This window comes from Anomaloglossus baeobatrachus, chromosome 2 (assembly GCF_048569485.1).
Source record: "Anomaloglossus baeobatrachus isolate aAnoBae1 chromosome 2, aAnoBae1.hap1, whole genome shotgun sequence".
NCBI lineage: Eukaryota > Metazoa > Chordata > Amphibia > Anura > Aromobatidae > Anomaloglossus > Anomaloglossus baeobatrachus.
Genome location: NC_134354.1, coordinates 625124699 through 625150404, shown reverse-complemented (window position 1 = coordinate 625150404; position 25706 = coordinate 625124699). Strand labels below are relative to the sequence as shown.

Here is a 25706-nt window from a genome sequence, read left to right as displayed (position 1 = left end):
GCATCTGTCGTAGCTGAGGCCGAGCAATGACATTCTTGACGGTGCACATGCACACCAGCTGAAATTATCCCCCATATAGCCCTCCTCGCAGCACACCAATGGATTACTATGGCAGCGCAAAGCCTGCTAAAGGCCACCTTGACTGCCATCTTGGTACTCCTGTGAGGTTCAGCTGCTGTTATATTATAATCTTGCAGTATATAGTTCAAGTCTCCCAAGGTAACTAAAAAATAAATAAAAAAAAGTTTTAAAAATCTAAAGAAAAGATTCAAACAACCACCCATTTCCCACCATTAAAATTAAACAAAGAACAAAACCTATTTGGAACTGCCATGTCTGTAAATGTCCATCTATCAAAATATAAAGTAAGATATATATATATATATATGTATATATATATATATATATATATATATATATATATATATATATAATATATATATATAAAATATATAATAAATTTGCATACTTTTTTTTTTTTTTTTTTTTTTTTACCATTTAACCGATGGAGGGAAAAAAAATTCTGACATTTGCATATAATCAGAATTTTTGTCCATTAGTTACATGGAAAAGACAATTGTATACACACACACACACACCATATATAATTATATAATGCTTATAATAATAAGCAGAGTTTTTCAGCCTCGGGTGAGGTTCCCATATAAAAATTCTTCTCCACTGTCCTCCATTCCCGCTGTGTCCATATGTTCATTGAGGGGTGTTTCTTGCATTCCAGTGCTGCCGGCTGCAGACCTTAATGAGGACATTACTAACGCATGGGGTACATTACTAAAGGATGGACACATTGCTATAGCTCAGAAGGATGGGGCACATTAATAAAAGGGGGGGGGGGATAGGGCACATTATTATTGGGCAGAAGGAAAAGACAATTATATACACACACACACACACACACCATATATAATTATATAATTTAGTATAAGCAGAGTTTTTCAGCCCATTTTTTTATGCTGAAAACTCCCCCCCTCAGCTTATACTCGGGTGAGGTTCCCATATAAAAATTCTTCTCCACTGTCCTCCATTCCCGCGGTGTCCATATGTTCATTGAGGGGTGTTTCTTGCATTCCGGTGCTGCCGGCTGCAGGCTGCATTCAGGGCTTTACTGCAGTTGAATGCTTTGCGGCGCAGAAAATCAATCAACTGCAGTAAAACCATGACTGCAGTGGTGGCGGCCCTGTGCACCGGACGAAGAGTCTATGTGCCTGCGGACTGCAAGAAGGACCCCTCAATGATCGTGTCTTCTGCACAGGGCCGCTGCCGTCATTTTTTTACTGCAGTTAAATGCTTTACGGCGCAGTAAAGACATGACGACAGCATGTAGCGGTGGTTTCGGGCACCGGATGAGATCACCGAGTGGGTCTATATTCCTGCGGACTGCATGAAGCAGGTAAGGACACCGTGGGAATAGAGGACAGGTGAGAAGAATTTTTTTTGTGTGTGTGAACAATGGCATAATAGGGAGGACATGAAGGGGACCTTAATGAGGACACTAACGCATGGGGTACATTACTAAAGGATGGACACATTGCTATAGCTCAGAAGGATGGGGCACATTAATAAAAGGGGGGGGGTTAGGGCACATTATTATTGGGCAGAAGGATGGGTCACATTACTATTGGGCAGAATGAGGTTTCACAGACTTTTGTGGTAAAATTAGGGACCTCGGCTTATACTCGGGTCGGCTTATACGCGAATATATACGGTACATACACATAATTTTGTTTCATATATATATATATATATGTATATATAAATAAATATTTTCATGCATTCATGTATAAATAGATATGTAATAGTATATATAAATAGAAAAAAATGTGTGTGTGTGTATATATACAGTCAGGGCCAGAAATATTTGGACAGTGACACAAGTTTTGTTATTTTAGCTGTTTACAAAAACATGTTCAGAAATACAATTATATATATAATATGGGCTGAAAGTGCACACTCCCAGCTGCAATATGAGAGTTTTCACATCCAAATTGGAGAAAGGGTTTAGGAATCATAGCTCTGTAATGCATAGCCTCCTCTTTTTCAAGGGACCAAAAGTAATTGGACAAGGGACTCTAAGGGCTTCAATTAACTCTGAAGGCATCTCCCTCGTTAACCTGTAATCAATGAAGTAGTTAAAAGGTCTGGGGTTGATTACAGGTGTGTGGTTTTGCATTTGGAAGCTGTTGCTGTGACCAGACAACATGCGGTCTAAGGAACTCTCAATTGAGGTGAAGCAGAACATCCTGAGGCTGAAAAAAAAAGAAAAAATCCATCAGAGAGATAGCAGACATGCTTGGAGTAGCAAAATCAACAGTCGGGTACATTCTGAGAAAAAAGGAATTGACTGGTGAGCTTGGGAACTCAAAAAGGCTTGGGCGTCCACGGATGACAACAGTGGTGGATGATCGCCGCATACTTTCTTTGGTGAAGAAGAACCCGTTCACAACATCAACTGAAGTCCAGAACACTCTCAGTGAAGTAGGTGTATCTGTCTCTAAGTCAACAGTAAAGAGAAGACTCCATGAAAGTAAATACAAAGGGTTCACATCTAGATGCAAACCATTCATCAATTCCAAAAATAGACAGGCCAGAGTTAAATTTGCTGAAAAACATCTCATGAAGCCAGCTCAGTTCTGGAAAAGTATTCTATGGACAGATGAGACAAAGATCAACCTGTACCAGAATGATGGGAAGAAAAAAGTTTGGAGAAGAAAGGGAACGGCACATGATCCAAGGCACACCACATCCTCTGTAAAACATGGTGGAGGCAACGTGATGGCATGGGCATGCATGGCTTTCAATGGCACTGGGTCACTTGTGTTTATTGATGACATAACAGCAGACAAGAGTAGCCGGATGAATTCTGAAGTGTACCGGGATATACTTTCAGCCCAGATTCAGCCAAATGCCGCAAAGTTGATCGGACAGTGCTTCATAGTACAGATGGACAATGACCCCAAGCATACAGCCAAAGCTACCCAGGAGTTCATGAGTGCAAAAAAGTGGAACATTCTGCAATGGCCAAGTCAATCACCAGATCTTAACCCAATTGAGCATGCATTTCACTTGCTCAAATCCAGACTTAAGACGGAAAGACCCACAAACAAACAAGACCTGAAGGCTGCGGCTGTAAAGGCCTGGCAAAGCATTAAGAAGGAGGAAACCCAGCGTTTGGTGATGTCCATGGGTTCCAGACTTAAGGCAGTGATTGCCTCCAAAGGATTCGCAACAAAATATTGAAAATAAAAATATTTTGTTTGGGTTTGGTTTATTTGTCCAATTACTTTTGACCTCCTAAAATGTGGAGTGTTTGTAAAAAAATGTGTACAATTCCTACAATTTCTATCAGATATTTTTGTTCAAACCTTCAAATTAAACGTTACAATCTGCACTTGAATTCTGATGTAGAGGTTTCATTTCAAATCCAATGTGGTGGCATGCAGAGCCCAACTCGCGAACATTGTGTCACTGTCCAAATATTTCTGGACCTAACTGTATATTACTGGGGTGAGGGCATACAGCACTGAGAGGCATACACAAAACTGGGTAGGGGACATACAGCAATGGGGGGAATACAGCTCTAGGGGCATACAGCACTTGTGGGGTGTATACGTTGCTGGTGGGCATACAGCTCTGGGGGACACTGGCTGGTGCTGTTGCTCCTCTTTATCTGTGGCATGGGAACGCATCTTGCACTAACTCCGCCTACAGAATAACTCTTTCCTACACTGCACGAGCATTCAGCGCTCACACTGTAAGTACGGCTTTAAAGGGCTGGCAGCCAGCAAAGTGCGCTGCCCGGAAATTAGTCTAGGGTCTGCAGAAAAAAATCACCAACCCTGACGATGGCAAATGGACCCCTCCAGTTTGTCCGGGGTCCTGACACTTGCCTGGGTACTGATGCTGGCCCTGTTTTCAGAATCTAAAAGTTAGACTGTATTGATAAATGTGCCTCATTGTGTTCATGGCTTAACACAGAGTGCTATAAAATGGTGGAAAATATATTATCATTTAATCTATAAGATTTATATTTTGGTGGTGTTTTAGGTTGTGGAGGAGAACCCTGCAAAATTTCTTTCACATATATCTCATTGAGATGCCCTCAGAGATGAATTTCTGAATGATCAATTATACATTGAATGCTTAAGGACATCCACATGAGATAGTAATTCAAATATAAAAATATAAATTGCCCATAGCCATGCCTGATTTCTGAGCACTCACTTCTCATTGAAGTGGTAGGAAGCGGACCTTTTTTTTTTAATGATTGCATTGTTGGACTGAGATAAAGAAAATATGTGTTTGAAATCACAATAGTATTTTTTATCTCCTTGATTCTGACTTTGCATACAACCTTCTATTCAGTTATCAATTATTAAACCTCAATTTTCTTTTGAAGAGAACTCAGCAAATAAGACGAGCTGATATTTCAGGAAAATTCCATTTGCTACATTTATTTTGGGAAGACTAGGGCTTCAGGCCAGTGTGCCTCAAGATGCCATTTAATAGGCCTTTGAACATTCATTAGAGCCTTCTCTTGCAGTGTTCACTGAATAACAGGAATAAGTCCCGCGGGAGCACCTTCTGCATTTTTCATGGGAATTGCTGTGACATTTGTCACATAATGAAAGCTATATGTGGAGCGTATTGTGTATTCTCCTCACGTGACTTAAAAGATGCCAAACTGCAAGTCTCTCCGGGGAATGAACCCTTTGTCAGTAGAAAAATTAGATGTCAACAAGGTGAAAAGCTGCATGCTGCATTCCTACATTAAACCTGGCAGCATTATTAGGAGCAAATGAGATGGTATCAGCTTTCTGTTTCTCGGCATCTTCTAAGGAGAAGCCACTGCATTATGTCTGCCCTGTTGCTTTCCTTTATGGACAGCATTCCTCACAGTCCACTTCATGTGTCGTCTTACATCTTTATAAAGCAGTGATACGTCTCTGAAAAGCGGAGCCAATTCATTAAAGGTACATCACTGAATCTGCAGACTCCTTTGACAACTTCATGTGTTCTTAATTTTCTCTTTGAAAGGATCGCGTTTATTTCAAGAGGTATTGCCAGTTTTCATTTTAGTTTCAAGGTTTTTTTTTCTTCCTAGAAAACTAATAGACACACATTATTGCCAGACAATCATATTAGACATCAAATTCTGACTTTCTTTTACTCCAGCTAATAGGTGAATTAAAAGGAGTTTTTTTCAACATATAGGGAAAAAAGCTTATGTTTTTGTTTTTCTTGATACTGTGCACCACTTTTCTGTGCGCTTTGTTTGTTGTTATAGCTTAACCCCATTCATGTAAAGGAAGAGCTTCAGTATAAGACGAACACGACCAATTTTTGCACTTTTTCTGGATAAATAATGAACCTTTTTTTCTAATCATCCACAACTTCGTTATTGGATGAGTTGGCCTTTGTGCTGTCTTCATGAGATGAATTAAAGGGAATCTGTCAGGTTATTTTGTAGCACAATACTAATGGTATCCTGGAATAGGATTTATTGCTCTACGTTATCCTGTTATATTGCTGCAAGCCCTGGAGAATTCAGTGTCGCACTTGGCTAGTCAAGCATATGTAAATCCATACTGAATATGAACTGCTTCCCATGCCCACCTTTCCCGTGCTGGTATCAGTGATGATCAAAATTTTTACTGTGGGCCTGGGGAGATCTGCATATTCATTTTGGATTTATTTTTGATTGAATAGCCGATCTGCAACACTGAATTCTCCAGGGCTTACAGTAAGATAACAGGATAAGGTGGAGCAATAAAAGTTACTGATCCCGAAAGGGTTGCCCAAGCCCCATTCCAGGGTACCATTAATTTTGTACTAGAAAATAACCTGACAGGTTCTCTTTAAGGGCATGCCAAAAGTATTTTTTCCCCAATATCTTAATACCACATACAAAGTTTAAAAATCCTATATAGAGTTTCCCATACAAGTTGTACTCGGTGATTTAGCCTTTTGCTTTTGCTTAGCCGGTGACATTCATTTGTATCTAGAGAGGTTGAACTTGTCCATTGTATTTAGCCTTGTTTATTTTAGTCATTTAGCTGTTTGCCCCTATGCTCATTAGATCACTCTCTATCTTTCCTTACTTCTCTGTATACATGAATGATTGGCCAAGCCAGAGGAGAAAGGCCGTGAACTTTTTTCCCATGATCATCTGTCGATTGGGTGTGGGGAGAGTCATGATGCTGCCATACATATGAAATATGTGGGTTCAGCCAACTTTATTCTAATTTTATGAGGGCCTTTAGAGTGGAGTAGTTGTTGTGATATCTGCCAACGGGGATCAAACATCTCATGTCTATCAACAGTTACCAGTTTAATGGAGAGAAAGGTTTTAGTAAAGTCCCTTCCTTAAAATTAGAACTTTTTCAGTTTTGCTTTTGGGTATGGAATATGGAAATGCATTGTCCTTTTGTTCTTTTTTTCATAAGAGTTGTCCTACTAATCATCTCTTTTATAGACCATAAGTGGTGGTAGTAGTTTGCAGTGTTCATAGATGAATGTAATGAGAGAAATCGATGAAACAAATAATAAACTTCCAGGAAAAGCCATCGTAATACTTATGTGATGATGAATCGGTTATAAAAACATGACTTCTATGACACTTTTGTGTAAGTTTGATTTTATTATTTGCACCTGCATCTTATCTTTCTTTACAGGAATTGCGAAATGCACAAAGTGAGCAGCTAATGGGGATCCGAAGAGAGGAGGAAATGGAAATGTCTGATGATGACAGCTGTGATATTCCCAGCAAGAAAGCCAGAGTGGAAGATTCAGGTGAGAAGAAGTAGACGTTACATAAATAAAAACTCACATTTTAAATGAATTTATTAAAGCGCACCTCAAGGCTAAAAATAATATTTTAGGTTGCTTCAAAATCCACATGATTTGCATTTTCTTCCAGTTCTGTAATAACATGTCATGTATGTTGTATCTTTGCCCTCTCTGCCTACATGCTTGTGAGATTACAAAAGCATGTACAATAACCTATCTTTCCTCCTCTTGTCCTTCTCTGTCCATATGAGTGCCTTCCCATTACCACACCTCTCAATTGTTATTGGGTACATTGAGGCGCAAGGAAATTAGAATGGTTTAGTAATATCATTCAGGAAGGAGGTCCATGCAGGGCTCTACCTGGATATTTCCTCTTACAAAGTCTGGATAAGGAATAAGCTGTACTCAGTGGCTTAAAACGTGTGCTCCCATCTTATACAATCCTATAAATCTATCCATCCAATGTGACTTTAATCTGTCTTGGGCATGCAGCCCTGTGAGCGCTGCTGTCAGTAGAGAGGTGGTCAAAATTCCCATCAATTTGCATGGAAATTCTGATAACTTCTTTCCTGAAAGGGGAACACAACAGGGCCTCGGTCTAAACATATATACAGGTCTTATTGGTGGGGCCCACAAATATATTACAGTTATAGCATCTTTATTGGACATGTTTACATGGAATTCCCCTTTAAAAGACACAAAATAAAGGATTTTCACTAGACAGACAAATTTAGCAATTTTATTATATCAAATTTCAATACACACATCCTTTTATTTACAGTTTTTGTTATAGCCGGATGAGATCTTTTCTGGTATAGGGGCATTCCCATCTTGTACATTTTTGGCATATCCACACTGTATACCATAAGGGCCCCACTGCACCGATGGGACTCGCATCTGTGTTGAGAATAAGACCCCATCATGCACATTTATGGTTCAGTCTAGTCATTCATATAGGACTTCCAACCACGTCTCCAATTACAGCAACACAACTGTGCCCCGTTCTTGATAGAAGCAGGTCCGAACGGTGGGACTTTTATCTTTCATACATTTATGGCATGCCCTGTTGATGTGCTATAAATGAATGAGATGGGAATACCCATTTACTGTCACCGTTGAAGGCTAGGATCTTTACTATTCGATTGAGCTGGTTATTTGGAAGCAGAAATAACGGTCTAGTTATCCTGGAGCCGATCTAATGCTAAACACTATCATACTTTATAGCAATAAAAGACATCTAATTTCAGGAATGTGACATCTACTCGGTATATAAAGTTGTAGAGGTTAAAGCAGTTTTGTTTCCATTTTTTAATTTATTTGTCCTTTCAGCTGCCAGATCAAAATTCATAACTTAAATAAAGGAGATGATTATAACGGTGTCATTGAGTATCTTACCAAGCGCTGATACATTGCTTGCCCTTGTAAGGCCTTTGTATTTGATTATTTTATGAAACTTACTGTGGTATTAATATAGCTCTGCAATACCTCACCAGCGCATTTCACAATGGCTTTAGATGAACTGTATGCAGTCATCTAATTACTTTTCAAAGTCATGGTGCAGATAATATGTGATAAGGCAGCATATATATAATACACTGAGCTCATTTCACATATTACTAAAATGACTCTTGCAATGAGGCAATTGAGAAGAATAGCAGTGAAAGTCTGATCATTCCCATTACATTGAGGTTGGGAGGTAGCCGGATCCAGTGTTGTAATTCTGCAGCGCCAATGCTATTATATAGATTACATTTTGTTATGTTTTCAGACTGATAAGGTTTTATGTAGGATCATTACATAGGAGGATTGATGTAATCCCTTTTTCTTAACAGGCTTTTAGAACACAGAAGCATTTTTTAATGCAATAAGAGACAAAGTTGCTATGGAAAATGCTACCGCAACGTAACATCTTCACTGAGCCAGGCAGCCACTTGTGACTGCAATCTAAATTTACATTTATTTTACTGTCATTTTATCGACGCTCTTAGTATTTCATTTTGACATGCTGTTAAAATATACTTTTTGGCTGTCCCAGAGTAAAATTAACAATGCAGTGTTACGGAGAAAATACCATTGTATTAGAACAATGGTGCACATTGAAAATACACAGACGAACCATATAACCATAAATAGCTAAGACAATTTTTGGGATATGTGACAGATGCTGTACAATTGCAGTGTGACGATAAGGCACTTGAGGGCTGTTATATTTTTTGTTTCTTTTTGTGGTTGCGGTAAAATGAAGTTTATTATCAAAAAAAGATCTTATGATCATTTTATGTGAAAACAGCACAGTCTCATTATGTAAAGCGCTTTATTACTGTAATATGTACATATCTAATATATAAAGCTAAATGTGTGTGTGTGTATGTCTGGGATTGGCATCCGCACCGTCGCAGCTACAGCCACAAAATTTTGCACACTCACACTTCTGGACCCTGAGAGAGTCATAGGCTATGTTTTGAGGGGACATTTTAACCCCGCTCTTAACAGTTATTCACCAAAAAACCTGCCTCCATTAAGGCAAATGGAGCTGGGAGCCACAGTACAGCCAGAACTTCAGAAGAATGTGCAGCCACGCCCTTATATGGAATGTTGGCGTGTCACAATGCAGCCAGGGAAAGAGGCAGACACAGACAGGGTAAGAAACAGACATAGGGTAAGAGACAGACACAAAGAGACAGACATGGACAAAGAGACAGACTGACAGGGAAAGAGACAGACAGGGAAAGAGAGGTAAAGAGAGAGACAGGTTAAGAGACAGACACAGACAGGTAATGAGACAGACACAGACAAAGAGAGACAGACACAGGGAAACAGACAGGGAAAGAGAGGGAAAGAGACAGACAGGGTAAGAGACAGACAAAGACAGGGAAAGAGACAGAGATAGATAGACAAGGAAAGAGATAGATAGACAGACAGGGAAAGAGATTGAGACAGACTGAGAAAGAGACAGTCAGAGACAGACAGGGAAAGAGACAGACAGACAAAGAGAGAGACAGAGAGATATATACAGAGGGGGAGACAGACAATGGGAGAGAAACAGAGAGACAGTTACTATCCCGGGCATTAATACATTCTATTTATACATTCTATCCTGGGAATGTTAATACATTCTATTTTGTTAACAACCGTTATTAACCCGGGCAAACTGACAGGGAAGAGAGAGACAGGTTAAGAGACAGACACAGACAAAGAGACAGACAGACAGGGAAAGAGAGGGAAAGAGACAGACAGGGTAAGAGACAAAGACAGGTAAAGAGACAGACACAGGGAAAGCGACAGAGGGAAAGAGACAGACAGGGAAAGCGACAGATAGACAGACAGGGAAAGCGACAGGCAGGGAAAGAGATTGAGACAGATGGAGAAAGAGATAGAGAGACAGAGAGATATATACAGAGGGGGAGACAGACATTATAATTACATTTATATCTATTTGTTTTGTGGTTTTTGTGTGCAGAATACATTTTTGTTAATACATTCTATTTTGTTAACAGCAGTTATTAACCCAGGCGAAGCCGGGTAGTACAGCTAGTTGTTAATATATACACACTACTCACAAAACGTTAGGGATATTTTGGCTTTCGGGTGAAATTTCAGGATGATCCTTAAATACGCACTAACCTTTTCAGGTGAACTTAATGTGACTTTCTCTAAACCTTTCAATGCACATGTCTGCTTAATGGCAAAATTCACAGCAGGTGTTTGATCTTTGAATCACCCAATACATTTTGGGGTTCACTTAGAATTGGTGTGTAAACAGTCCTTATCTTTGCGGTTCAGATTTTGACATAATGAGACTAAGCAGACACCTAGCAATTGATCAACATTACCTCACCATTGCGAGGCTTCAAGCAGGATGTTCTCAGACGGAAGTGGCCACAGAGCTTAGAGTGTCAGCATCAGGGTGCAACAGAGATACAGAGAAGACTGTAAGAGTCCCAGAAAGTGGACGTCCTTTGGCCACATCTCCCACGGATGACCGCTTTATTTTGAACAATACCCTTCGAAACCAGATGATAAATGCTATATAACTCCAGGCACATTTAAAGGAAGTTCGAAGCATCCAAGTATCAGATCATACTATTTGAAACCGTTTAGATCAGCGTGGTTTGCATGCTAGATGACCTGCAAGAGTACTTGACCACCACCACACCACAAGGCACAGGCATCATAGTTTTGCTGAACGAGGAACCAGTGGGCCTCAGTGCTGTTTACTGATGACAGGTGATTGATCCGGAGCAGAAATTATGGCCGCTAACACTGTTGGAAATGTCAGTTAGAGTGCTATGCATCAGCCACTGTTGTCATCGGATGAGCCTTTGCTGGTTGTGGTGGTACAGTGTGGGCAGATGTCTCTTGACAATACAGAACTGCCCTACACTTGGTGAATGATACAGTGACAAGCCCCTACTACTCGAATAATATAATGAATCCAGTCATTGTGCCTCTGCGTGAACATCACAGGCCTAGTTTCATCTTCATGGAGGACAATGCTGCAGCTCATCGAGGTCGCATCATTAGGGAATAGGTGCTGGAGACTGTGGTACCTCATATGGAGTAGCCTGTACTTTCTGCAGACCTGTATCTCATAAAAAACCTACAGACATATCACACTGTACCCCAGAACCTTAATGACCTGAGGGCCGCCCATCAAGAAGAGTGGGATGCCATGCATCAGCAGACAATATCTCATCTTGTGAACAGCAGGAGACATTGTTGTTAAGCTATAATTGATTCTCAAGGCCACATGACAAGTTATTGAGACATTGCCATATTTTTGGGGGTATACCCACTGCTGCTGTTGGCTTTTGTTTCAATAAATTGTTTGAGCTGAAGAAGTCACCATTGCAAGCTTCTACTTAAATGCCCTACTTTCATGATAAAATATCACTGTAGCCTTTTAAGTTTTAATGTTTTACATAAATTTCACCTGAAAGCCATCCCTAACTTTTTGTGATTAGTGTATACTAAAACGCATCTTAAGTAATTATATTGCACAGTTATGTCAGGGTTTAGTTGATTTTTGTTTACGAGGATAATATAATCAGCAGTTCTACTTTTACCAAGAAAAATGTTAGAAACATTGCAGACCTCATTATACGTCAGTCCTCAGGAACCTTCCAAACCTCAGTATACTGTATGACTAAAAAAAAAAACATTCTTGTTCATGGTTCTCCTTTGTGCTGAAGCTTTGATACTAATTTGTTGGACTGTTCATCGCCATTATTATTATGGCCACCAGTAAAGCCTCCCTCATTGGTTGTGACCCAGATTTCTCAGCGCTTTGAATGACAAATGTGCTTAGTTAAGACTCAAGTTGTAGATGTGTATCCTTGTATAATAGACAGATATGGTGGGTCAGGATTCTAGGATATCTCTGCTTCAGAGACTAGGATATCTCCGCTTCAGAGACTTTAATGAAAGCCATGTTTTGTTCCTCATCTTTCCTAGAAGCTTTTACAACTAATGCGGGCTTTACACACTGCGATATCGGTCCCGATATCGCTAGTGTGGGTACCCGCCCCCATCTGTTGCGCGACACGGGCAAACCGCTGCCCGTGCCGCACAACATCGCCCAGACCGTCACACATACTTACCTGCCCGGCGACGTCGCTGTGACACAGCGACGTCACTGAGCGGCCGCCCAATAGAAGCGGAGGGGCGGAGATGAGCGGGACGTAACCTCCCGCCCACCTCCTTCCTTCCGCATAGCGGCCGGGAGGCAGGTAAGGAGAGGTTCCTCGTTCCTGCGGTGTCACACGGAGCAATGTGTGCTGCCGCAGGAACGACGAACAACCTCGTTACTGCTGCAGTAACGATATTTGAGAATGGACCCCCATGTCACCGATGAGCGATTTTGCACGTTTTTGCAACGATGCAAAATCGCTCATCGGTGTCACACGCAACGGCTACAGTCTTCCAGACTCTGAGCTGTGAGCGGTGTTTCACTGCTGTCACAGCCCATTTGCTCCCCCCTCCTCCTTCCTCCTAGCACAGCACGGCGCGTCTCCTGCTCCCCCCTCCCTCCTCCCTCCTCGCAGAACGCTGCAAGCAAGAGACGTGCTGTGAGGGAGGAGGAGCAGGGAGCAGATGGGCTCAGAATGTAGTCGGCTGCACGGATGTGACGAGGCAGCATTGGACGGGTACGTCACTGGACGGGGAACAGCGGTCTGCAATAGCGCCTCTCACAGGCACTATTGACAACACAAGGTATTTGAGAGAAACATTGTTTCTCAATATAATATCGATCTAGACAATAAAAAATATGGGTGAACCACCCCTTTAAAGCAGCTAATCCAAAGACCATTGTGAAGGGAGTGGGAACAAGGGAAAGGTTTGTCATTGCCTTTTGTGATTGGTGGAACCTGAATGATCTGCAGAGTATACAAATGTTTGAGCGGACTGTTGAAGTTTGAGTTCAGCCACACTTTATAGTTCATTTTGCTACCCGAACCTCATTGGAACTCCCTGATTCGGCAGTTCGGCACCCACATACAGCCAGCCATAAACATAACACTTCATGGGGAGGGTGTTTGTTTTTTTTTTTCTTTTTTCTTTTTCTGTATACACTACATCCAATAACGCTGATTTTACATTTTACAGTTTGCATGAAACACAGCAACCGGCTTGCACTGGGCCGAGCACAGAGCGTACCAGAGCACAGCGATGCTCGATCTAGTGCTCAGCATATGTAAAGCACCCGAACTGGAACACTGGGAACACTGATTTTTATTTGTAAAGTTCGTGTTCATTACAAACACTGATATTTACTGTTCGGGCTCACTCATCTATAGTTATTATACTTCTCCCTGTGATGACAAAGAAAATGCTGTAAACTGTTCTAGAAGAACAGGAAATATGAATTTAAAATAACCTCCGTGGCCAGTATGAAAATTCCAAAGTTACTAATTTTTTCCATTTTTTTTTTATTTTTCATAAAGCTTGTGATCAGAAAAAAAATATATATTTTGGTTTTTTTTTAAAAAATACAATAATGTTAATTTATTTTCTGACTGTATAAACTCCCAATATAAAGTTGCCAACTCAATAGCAGTCGTAGTTTAGCCAGAGGCCACTGCAGTGATGTTGAAGAGTGCATAAAGGTACAAGAGAATTTGCTTTTCGCTGACTGTCCCGTGATTTGTATTGCTCTATTATATTTTGTACGCCTTCAGGTGCTTTTTGGTGCTAAATTATTTGCACAACCCTGTTAGAGATAAGATGGAATTGTTGTTTCCTGGATGGAAATGTTTTCTTGAGGAACACAATTACCCCAGGGATCTGCATCACTCTGACAGTCAATAATAGGCTGTAATGCTATTGTATACGCTTGTATCATCTCTTTATTTTAATTCTTACAAAGTCAATACAATTCCTGATATAGCTGGAATGAGGGATACAAACCCTATTAAGCTCGAGGGAAAGCCACACTGTCACAGATGATGTCCAGCTCTGCACAGTTTAGAGTGTTTTTATATGTAGTTTATGTAGGTGTAGCACAGATCTACAATTTTCTCCTTTTTTTTTTTTTTTTTAAAACTATACAGATTTTATTGGCCGACACATAGTAAGACTAGATACTGTATTAGGCCTATTTTGCATCAGCGCTTCATCAGTATTTGGATTCCAAAACCAGAAGCGGAACTTACAGAGAAGAACTATAATTGAAAGACTGACACCTGTTTTGTGTTTTGGAAAAACTCCTGGTTTTGGCATACAAATACTAATGAAACACTGATGCAAAATACTGACGTGTGAAAAAGGCCTTGATTGAATGTTTCTGCCATATAAAAAGTGTATAAAATTGACTTGTAGTCATTGCATATGAAACTCCAGGAATTTATCACTCTTGGCATTCGGTAGTACAGGTGACCGATATTGTTGTGGGATTCCTAAAACTATTGGATCTTGAACATGCTCTTGGGGCTAATTTTGAGCCTAAATAGTCATAAAGGAGTAATGCTGTAGATCAGAAGCCATTTTTTACAGGATATATTTTTTAGGCTCTTACGGGCAGCATTTTAATGCCAATCCCACAGTTGTCCAAGCAGAGCTGTAGGGTACAAGACTTAACAATTTTTTACTTCTAGGCCAAAGCTGTAGGGTCATTTTTTAGTGAAATGATCTTGTAAAAATGTCAGACACAGCTACTACTGAAATATTGCCAAACAATGTATGTACCTAATAGCTAGACATTATTGCATATAGTACTGGCCTTCTGTCATGTCGTCTTTATACATTCAAGTATAGCAGAAATGGTACATACGTTTCTAAATAATTTGATGAAGACAGCACCTGCTGTGGTTGCTGGGTTACCAAGCTCTTGTTAGCTGTGCAATAGGACCTGTGGTGATGCACTTACGTTTCCTCGCGGTCAAGTGATCTACCCAAAAGTAACAATTTCCACGGCGGTCTCCAGGTTTGTTCAGTAAGCACAGGACATTACCAGCTCCCGCGGATTGTCCCTCTGCATTGACCGGATTGTGCAAGAATGCACAATGCAAATAGGTGAGCAGCCCTGGGCCTTAAATAATCTACTATTACCACCAGGTGCCACACAGCGCGTCTTTTCCTTTTTCCACATGACTGCAATCGATGATAGGCGCCAGTGGGTGGGGGGAAGCAGTGAATATGAAATGAGCCTAATGAACAAGTGCAGTGAATATGATCTGATCCTAATGAGTGGCCAGCACTTTCAAAGGCAAGAGAGGCCGCAGAAGCAGTGGGACAGCCGCGCCGGTGATTAGTGAGTATAAAATGGAGAGAGAATGGAGAAAAGTTGGTGACCTGCGTTTTTGTTGACAAAAATGCAAACAAAACGCAACCCAAATGCACATATAACATTTTGGTTGCGTTTTGACACACCTCATTCATTTCAATGGGTGACAAAACGTGACCAAAATACAAAAAGAATGAACATGCTGCTTTTTTTAGGCAACAATTTTGACAAATATTTGTCAAACAAAACGTTGCCTAAAAAAAAGCAACATGCAGATGGAAATTCTGATTTCTCATAGACTTCAAGGAAGCAAAAAGCATGCATTTTGTGAATGACAGTGCAATTTAAAACGCAACCAAAATGCAAGAAAAATGCAACGTGCACACATGGCCTTATGCTGGTTGAAACCTTCTACCCATGACAGCTATAGTTTATTTTATATTGGTTTGTTAGATGTGGTTTCTTAAGGTACCGTCACACATAACGAGATCGCTAGCAAGATCGCAGCTGAGTCACTGTTTCTGTGACGCAGTAGCGATCCCGTTAGTGATCTTGTTATGTGTGACACTTACCAGCGATCAGGCCCCTGCTGTGAGATCTCTAGTCGTTGCTGAATGGTCCAGGCCATTTTCTTCAAAGGCGACGTCCTGCTGGGCAGGACACATCGCTGTGTTTGACACTGTGTGACAGGGTCACAGTGACTGCTGAGATCGTTATACAGGTCGCTACTGCGACCTGTATTGTTCCTGCATCGCTGGTAAGATCTGACTGTGTGACATCTCACCTGCGACCTCCCAGCGACTTACCTGCGATCCCCATCAGGTTGCATCGTTTTTGGGATTGCTGGTAAGTTGTTGTGTGTGACTGGGCCTTTAGACTCTCTGGTGAAAGTTGTGCCTATTGCTTGGAGCGTTTGTGGATTTTACCCCTGTTGTTTTGCACTTCCTTCCTGCTTTTGTTTTTCCTTCTGAATCTTATTGTTTTTACTTTTGTGTTCGCATACTGTTTGACAGAAGTTTTGGTTTCCCTTTGTCTGTTTTATGTGTGGTTTTCAACACTCTCCTGTTCCATCCTTCCCTGGGAGGGAGGGAAATCAGATTTTAGGGATAGCATAGGGCCCCCTAGCTTGAGGGTCAATTTAGCATCCCTGATTCCCCGCTATCCCATAGTCATTGTGACACCTATTCAAAAATCTATGCAAAAAAGCTATCTCTTTAAAAAAAAAAAAGAATAGCATTATACGTAAGTATTAAATAGTATCTTTTCATATCTAATTCAAATCGCATAACACTGTATGAAGTGCATTGTGTGAAATCCTTGTTATCTCACAGAGATAACCAGCAAATCCTAATTATTTTGTTGCACTGTAGCATTCCAATAAATTCCATGTGATAGGTCTGTGTTCATCTGTCACATTCTTCTGTTCTACATAAAATCCATTAATAATGGTACAGCAGTTGGCTACAGTGGTCGGAAAAAAATTGCACGATAACAACGCAAAAGAGTTAGGCTTGTTAAAATGATTATGTAAAAATTATAAATGAATCTTCCATTGTTTCTCCGGGCTTTTCAGACACCGAGGCTGCAGAACCTTTTACCCACAATTTTTGAGTAATGTTTTATTTATCCATATTTCTGAATGTGTTCCTGCTGTGCACACTAAAAATGTGTGCAAGCTCAGCCTGTGCAAATTCAGAATCTGTTTTCTTTGCAAAGCTGCATTCACACTAGATCTAAAACATTAAAACGTGTTTCTATTAACCCACTGAAAAAAATAAAAAGATGGAGCTAATTCGTAAGCAGCAGATTAGTTTTAGAAATTTGTGATGGTCTCACTCATCTCGATTTGCTGTAATCCATTTACATACTACAAAAAATACGCATTTAGAAGCATGAAGCAGTTTTTCAGTTTTGGAATTTTTTTCGGTAATTTTGCATATGAATTTACTCTAAAAACTTATGGCACACTTCATTTTTTTTTTAGTATTTTTATTTACTACAAAGTATAATATTTTTTTTATTCCCATTTAAAAAGCATCCAAGAAAACAGGTGCAAACTGAGGCAGGGATCTCAAAATAGGCTGGGTCTATGAAAGTGCAGTGCCAAATTTTATTGAAATTTTCTTTTGGTAGCAGATAGGGGCAAGTGTCAAAAACTCATGAGAGCCATTTGTGACTGGACTGATTCTGGCCACATTATATTCTGTATATGAAGACTCCTGAGCCTAAATTCAATGCATTACTTTGATCTTATATTTGGGTGGCATGAGGAGCTGCTGGCTTTATATTGTAGGTATGCAATCACTTCTTACTATAGCTCATTAGTAAGCTATAGATTGTGTAGAGGTGCACCTCCCCATAGTGCTCACAGTCACATCACACCTGACCTGTGTGCTGTCCTACTGCTTCCAGAATGATATTGTGAAAACTTTGATGTAAGGGAAGGTTCACATGACTCAATTTCATCTGACCAGCCTGACCCGACTGCAAATCTCTTGATCCAAATAAATAATCAAATACTTTCCTATAGTGCTGTTAGTTCAGGTCACGAAACCATTTGTTGTTCGAGATTTGTGACCAAAATACGAACATGGAAATTCGGCTTTACTAAAGTGTTATAAACCTTCCTGGGTTTTTACCTTTGAAGCCTCAAGAAACGTTATATTGACACACCAATGTGAACTAACCTCTCTATCACTGTGTCTACATTTTGTGATGCATGTTTTTCGTTAGATAAAAATACGTACGTTTCAAGAGGACCCATTCATCCATAAAGATATCTTTAAAAGGTTGTCTTCTACCCTGACTCTGTACCCTGACTCTGTTACTGATTTGCCATAAATACTTAAAGGTTGTCCACTACTTTAACATTGAGGACCTATCCTTAGGATAGGTCATCAATGTCTGATCGCCTGGGGTTAGACATCCGACACCCCCACCGATCAGCTGCTCTCGTCAGCAGCCTGGGGCTGGAAATGCTCAGTTCCAGAGCTGCTCTGTCCTCTGATAGTGGCCGTGGGTGGGTATTGCACATCTGCCTCCTTTTAATTTGAATAGGAGGTAGATGTGCAGTACCAAACTGCTGCCACAATCAGAAGATGGAGCAGCACCAGAACAAAGCATGTCTGGCCACAGGCTGGTTGCTCCGCTGGCACTGAGAGCAGTTGATCGGCGGGGGTGTCGGATGTCCAACCCCGGGCGATCAGACATTGGTAACCTTTCCTAAGGATATGTTAAAGTAGTGTACAACCTCTAAGAATAATGCTCCCAAAAAGAAATATATATATACACATCTTTTCTGCCAAGTTTTATGACCTTTTGCTTAAACTCCTGTTGTCATAGCGATTATTTCCGCTTCAAAATCAAATCCTTTGCTCCCTTCTTACTACATTTCCTTAATTTCTTATGCTAGGTTGCAAGCCAACAGTGAGCACAGACTCTATCTAAATCCCTCTCACTCCTCCCCCAGTGTCACACACAGGCACAGCACCATCTCATGTACAGAGAACAGAAGTAATGCACACAGCACCATTATACAGGCCCTGACAATAGGCTATGTGCCCATGGGACTCTGTATCTGCGGATTTTTTTGCATCAAAATTCGCAGCTTTCCCCCGGAATCCGCACCTTTTCATAGGTGCGGATTTGACGCGGATTTTGTTGCGGAGTTTGCGTTTTTTTTTTTTTTTAATTCAATTGAATAGGCAAAATCCGCACGAAAATCCGCAACAATAATTGACATGCTGCAGATTTTTCCGCACGAAAATCCGCACGATTTCCACTGCGGAAAAATCCGCAGCGTGGGCACAGCATTTCCCAAATGCCATAGAAATGGCTGGGGAGTAGCTGTGCTGCAGATTTCTGGAAAATCCGCGGCTTTTTTGTGAGAAATCCGCGTCAAAATCCGCACATTTTCCGCAGCGTGGGCACATAGCCTTAAGATTATCCCTTACTCCTCCCCCCCACCCCCTTCATGTGACATGGATGACTGGGTGGATGAATGGGGAGAGATCTACGTATATTTATATGATAACGGGAATAAGGCATGGTGTATATACATTACATAGGATATCCAGCAGTGTGTGTACATGTAAATACAAATGCAAAAGAGAGCTGACATTATTCACAGATACCAAGTGAGCTCCGCTGAATTCAGCCACACCCACCTTTTCGACAAGCCCTGCCCATTCATCAGTTTCCAGAGCCCAGAACTGAGGGAGAATCTGACACGACATCACAGGAGGGCTCTCCACCAGAGATCTGGTGACCAGAAAAGCAGCTCAGGTTATAGGAGGATTTGGCAATTAGTTCACATGACGTGTAGAGTAGTGGCCAATCCATATGCAGTACTATAGTGTATGTGCTGGGCTAGTTCTTTAGGGCGCATGTGTAAATCTCAAAAATAGAATATGCCCTAAATGAATTCATACTGTATTCCAAGAAAACCTATTGAGTTAATATTGCTGAACTTTTGTAGCACTGTAGTGTATGTAAAGAAGTGTCCAGTATTGTAATCAAAGCTTATGTACACTCAGTGGTCGATCTGTGTTCATTTTCCAGTAATTATCTACATGACAATAGGTGCATCAGAGTGATGGCTATCGTTTAGAAACAGATTGCCTTTTACTGTAATTATCGCTCCTGCCTCTTACTTAGCTGAACTAGCGGCTGCCTGGATCTTGGCTGAACAACACTTTTATATGCAGCAATAAAGGAATAGAGAAACACTTACTGATTATATCCATTTAAGTGATTTCCTGTTGTAAATTGTCATCTTATCTCAGCACAGAGGCTGTGAGCGCATATAATGTCACTTTTTTTCTAAAAATAAATTCTACCGGTAAGAACTCAGAATATCGACTGCATACAACTGAATCCATGCCTACCCGCAGTTGGTGACGTGTTCAAACGTTCTGTTACTATTCTGCACATTTTTAATGATAATGCTGTTTTCCCCACAAAACCTTGCAACTTTTATTTAAAGGCGTTGCCTACTACTTCTCCATATTTGTCCTTCTGACAAACTACTACAACAGGAACGCTAATCCAAATTAGTTACCGCTATAAATGTAGTGGTCATCTGTTTCTGCTTATTAGCTCCCTGTCATGTCCACAACAATAGTTTATCTGAGCCTCCAGACTTGAGCGGTCACAGTGAGGTCACTAGAGAGGCTGTCATAAAGGAGCTGTGCATGTCCTTGCATTTATGCCCCATTATGACTGCCTCATGCATATTTTTTGTATATTTACAAGCCCTCTTAATATAGATTAGAAAAAGGGCTAATGACTCTGTGAATCACTCAAGACTCAAACTGGCATATACCGGGTATAATTGCCTTTCATTTCACCAACTGTGTCCTGCTGCCAAGGTTTACAAATGTCCAGGATCTTGCTAGAAACAGTAGGACAGGACACAGTTTGTGATCCCCTATGGCAGTGTTTCCCAATTCCAGTTCTCAGACATTTTCAGGAGTTTTTTTTTTAGCATTGCACAAGTGTTGGAATCCTCACAAGACTAAATTATCACCTGTGCAATACTGAGGAAATCCTGAAAACACACACTGTTGATGGGTCTTGAGGACCGCAGTTGGGGAACACTGCCCTATGCTGACAAGTTTTATTGACCATTCAATGTCACCCCAATAGCAAAGTTTTAGAAAGTATTCTACTTTTTCAAGTAGTTCTCGTTAGATTAGACTAGCACACGCTATACTACACATATGAATGAATAAGCTTCCGCTCTTATTGTAATGCTGTGATTTTATACCCGAAAACTGCAACTGCTGAGATTTTTTTTTAGTCTAGCCATTTGCAGATGTTAACATCTGTAGACATTTGTAGTATTTGTATTCAACATAGATAAGTCTTTAGCGTCTTTATTTGCAGGTAGATTTTTTAGACTATGCTACTGGCATTTGTCCTACATCTGTAGTGGGCTACAGCTTGCATCTTCATCACTTGTTGAATGTAGCTCACATGTTTTAAACAATTGATAATACAAGTTCTCGGTAACAAATACACCAAAATAATTGTGATTGCTGCAAAAAAATTACATTTTGTTTTTATTATTTTTTGAGCTTTTGCGCTTCTTACAACAGGTTAGAAAAAGTGTTTAAAAAAAATGTGGCTAAAAGGTTTTAAAATGCACCGCATTTATTATTTTTTTAATGCAAAATGCAGGTGACCATGCATGCCACTTATAAGGTATCAAAAGTAAGAGAATGGTATGTAAAATTTCGAGTACGTCAAAAAAAAATATGCCATTTTAACAAAATTGCCCCAGCTTCATCCATAAATTCCGGCATCCTACAATTCACCATTGCCTTGTTATCAGGGCTGTGGAGTAGGTAAGCCAAACCTGCGACTCCGACTCCTCAATTTCCCTTGCACCGACTCAGACTCCCACATATATTGCTTATATTTAAGTGCAAAATTTATTGTAGTACAATGTGAACATCAGACATTTAAATCATGTTTATGATACAATAATCAAGATATTTAGATAGAACATAAAATATATCTATTGGAATACAACTTTAGAACACAAAAAAAACTAATAAATTGTAAATTTGTAATACACTATGGAAAAGATTTTATATATATATATATATATATATATATATATATATATATATATATATATATATATATATATATAATATAACACTATGTAACAAACTATGTAAGTGGCAAAAAACAGTTTTCAACAAAAAGATACTAAATAACATTTGTGCAGTCTATGAATTTCTTTTGAGAAATAGAATTGCCTCCATCAGATCCTCCTTCATAGATATTTAAATATCAATTGTCCTTAATGAACACACTTCAAACACTGATCTATAACAACAATCTGGGCACTATAATGCTCAGATAAGAAGTGGAGCTGAATGCATAGTAATTCTTGAAAAGTACAAAACTTTATTTATTACAAAATCACAAGTAAAAACAGGAAAAAAGCCCTCAAAGTGGAGCACATCATCCCCAGTTAATAACCCTCAGAGAAATATATACAAGGATACATCCACAGGTATATTTATATATAGCCACGACTGGCTGATAACAGAGACAACAGAAGTCTATTAGTCTCCTCAGGCATATATAAGCCAATTTAGAATATCAATGCTATATCAGCCAGTAAATAGAAAAATAGTTAGGTGCTACTATTCATGAAAATGTTCAAGATCATGTCACCTGCCCATCAGCACCAGATAATATGTGCATTATTAAATGAGCTATAAACAGCCTGCAAATAACACACTGGTTTGCAACTGCATAAGGCTATGTGCCCACGCTACAGGATTTATCGCGGATTTGACGCGGATTTTGACGCGGATTTAGCGCGGATTTGCCGAAAATCTGCAGCACAGCTACTCCCCAGCCATTTCAATGGCATTTTGGAAATGCTGTGCCCATGCTGCGGATTTTTCCGCTGCGGATTTTGCCGCGGATTTTGATGCGGAACAAACTGCAGCATGTCAATTGTTTGGTGCGGATTTGGTGCGGATTTTCTGTTTTGAATGGGGAAAAAAAAAAAAATAAAATCCGCATCAAAATCCGCGGCAAATCCGCGGTAAATCCGCGGTAAATCCGCGGCAAATCCGCGGGTGCGGATTTGCCGCGAAAGTTGCGGATTTTCAGGCAAAAAAATCCGCAGGGACCTTTTACTGTGGACACATAGCCTAAATCTACTGTGCTGATGAGGAGGTGGTGAAGAGAAAAAACTTCACAGGGCTAATTAACATTCAGTAAGCACCCATGGTCTATCATGAAACACTATATGGCTGATAACAGAGACAACAGAGGTCTATTAGTCTCCTCAGGCACATATAAGCCAATTTAGAATATCTCTGCTGTCTCAGCCGGCAGATGACAAAAATAGTTCGATATAAACTATTAGGTGCAACTATTCATGAGAAAGTTCAAGATAATATCACCTACCCCTCAGCACCAGATAATGTGTGCATTATTACATATGCTGTAAACAGCGTGCAAATAACACACTAGTTTGCACCTGCATAAATCTACCGTGCTGATGAGGAGGTGGTGAAGAGGAAAAATTCACAGAGCTAATTAACATTCAGTAAGCACCCATGGTCTATCATGAAACACTATATGGCTGATAACAGAGACAACAGAGATCTATTAGTCTCCTCAGGCACATATAAGCCAATTTAAAATATCTCTGCTGTCTCAGCCGGCAGATGACAAAATAGTTAGATATAAACCATTAGGTGCAACTATTCATGAGAAAGTTCAAGATAATATCACCTACCCCTCAGCACCAGATAATGTGTGCATTATTACATATGCTGTAAACAGCGTGCAAATAACACACTAGTTTGCACCTGCATAAATCTACCATGCTGATGAGGAGGTGGTGAAGAGGAAAAATTCACAGAGCTAATTAACATTCAGTAAGCACCCATGGTCTATCATGAAACACTATATGGCTGATAACAGAGACAACAGAGATCTATAAAGCTGGTGTCACACTAAGCGACAGCGACAACGACGTCGCTGTTACGTCACCATTTTCGGTGACGTAACAGCGACCTTGTAAGTCGCTGTTATGATCGCTGCTTAGCTGTCAAACACAGCAGAAGCAGCGATCATAACGTCGCTACATGTGCAGAGAGCAGGGAGCCGCGCTTAGCGCTGGCTCCTTGCTCTCCTAGGTACAGTACACATCGGGTTAATTAACCCGATGTGTGCTGCAGCTACATGTCACAGTGCAGAGAGCAGGGAGCCGCGCGCACTGCTTAGCGCTGGCTCCTTGCTCTCCTTGCTACAGTATACATCGGGTTAATTACCCGATGCATACTGCAGCCACATGTCACAGTGCAGGAGCCGGCACTGGCAGCAAGAGCGGCGGAGGCTGGTAACCAGCGTAAACATCGGGTAACCAGGGAAAGGTCTTCCCTTGGTTACCCGATGTTTACGCTGGTTACAGCTTACCGCAGCTGCCAGTGCCGGCTCCTGATCGCTTCATTTCGTCGCTCTCTCGCTGTCACACACAGCGATGTGTGTGTCACAGCGGGAGAGTGACGACCAAAAAATGAAGCTGGACATTCAGCAACGACCGGCGACCTCACAGCAGGGGCCAGGTCGTTGCTGGATGTCACACACAGCGACAGCGACGGGACGTCGCTGCAACGTCACAGAAAATGGTGACGTAGCAGCGACGTCGTTGTCGTCGTCGTTATGTGTGACACCAGCTTTAGTCTCCTCAGGCACATATAAGCCAATTTAAAATATCTCTGCTGTCTCAGCCGGCAGATGACAAAATAGTTCGATATAAACCATTAGGTGCAACTATTCATGAGAAAGTTCAAGATAATATCACCTACCCCTCAGCACCAGATAATGTGTGCATTATTACATATGCTGTAAACAGCGTGCAAATAACACACTAGTTTGCACCTGCATAAATCTACCGTGCTGATGAGGAGGTGGTGAAGAGGAAAAATTCACAGGGCTAATTAACATCCAGTAAGCACCCATGGTTTATCATGAGACACTGTGAGTCATATCAGTTGTCGGCTAACGTATCACACAGGCACTCATGAGTCATGACAGACCACTAGAAGATGACATTGCATAAAATTACATAATACTATCCACAATCATATACCTGGAAAAGAGGGGTGGTGGAGTACTCTCCTAGTTTACCCTCTTTTCCAGGTATACGGTGATACATTAGCTGACAACTGATATGACTCACAGTGTCTCATGATAAACCATGGGTGCTTACTGAATGTTAATTAGCCCTGTGAATTTTTCCTCTTCACCACCTCCTCATCAGCACGGTAGATTTATGCAGGTGCAAACTAGTGTGTTATTTGCACGCTGTTTACAGCATATGTAATAATGCACACATTATCTGGTGCTGAGGGGTAGGTGATATTATCTTGAACTTTCTCATGAATAGTTGCACCTAATGGTTTATATCTAACTATTTTGTCATCTGCCGGCTGAGACAGCAGAGATATTTTAAATTGGCTTATATGTGCCTGAGGAGACTAAGGGGTGCTTCACACACAGCGAGCTCGCTGCCGAGATCGCTGCTGAGTCACGCTTTTTGTGACGCAGCAGTGACCTCATTAGCGATCTCGCTGTGTGTGACACTGAGCAGCGATCTGGCCCCTGCTGCGAGATCGCTGCTCGTTACACACAGCCC

At 40.7% G+C, this 25706-nt stretch overlaps 1 protein-coding gene across 4 annotated transcripts in view; it reads left to right on the top strand.

Annotated features, from left to right (window-relative positions):
- Positions 1-25706, top strand: part of ENOX1 (ecto-NOX disulfide-thiol exchanger 1) — an 899109-nt gene that overhangs the window by 719631 nt on the left and 153772 nt on the right. For all 4 annotated transcript variants that reach the window (XM_075336870.1, XM_075336871.1, XM_075336868.1 and 1 more), the window contains one exon: positions 6693-6810. In XM_075336870.1, coding sequence (XP_075192985.1) covers positions 6693-6810 — 118 coding nt within the window. The remainder of the gene's footprint in view (positions 1-6692; positions 6811-25706) is intronic.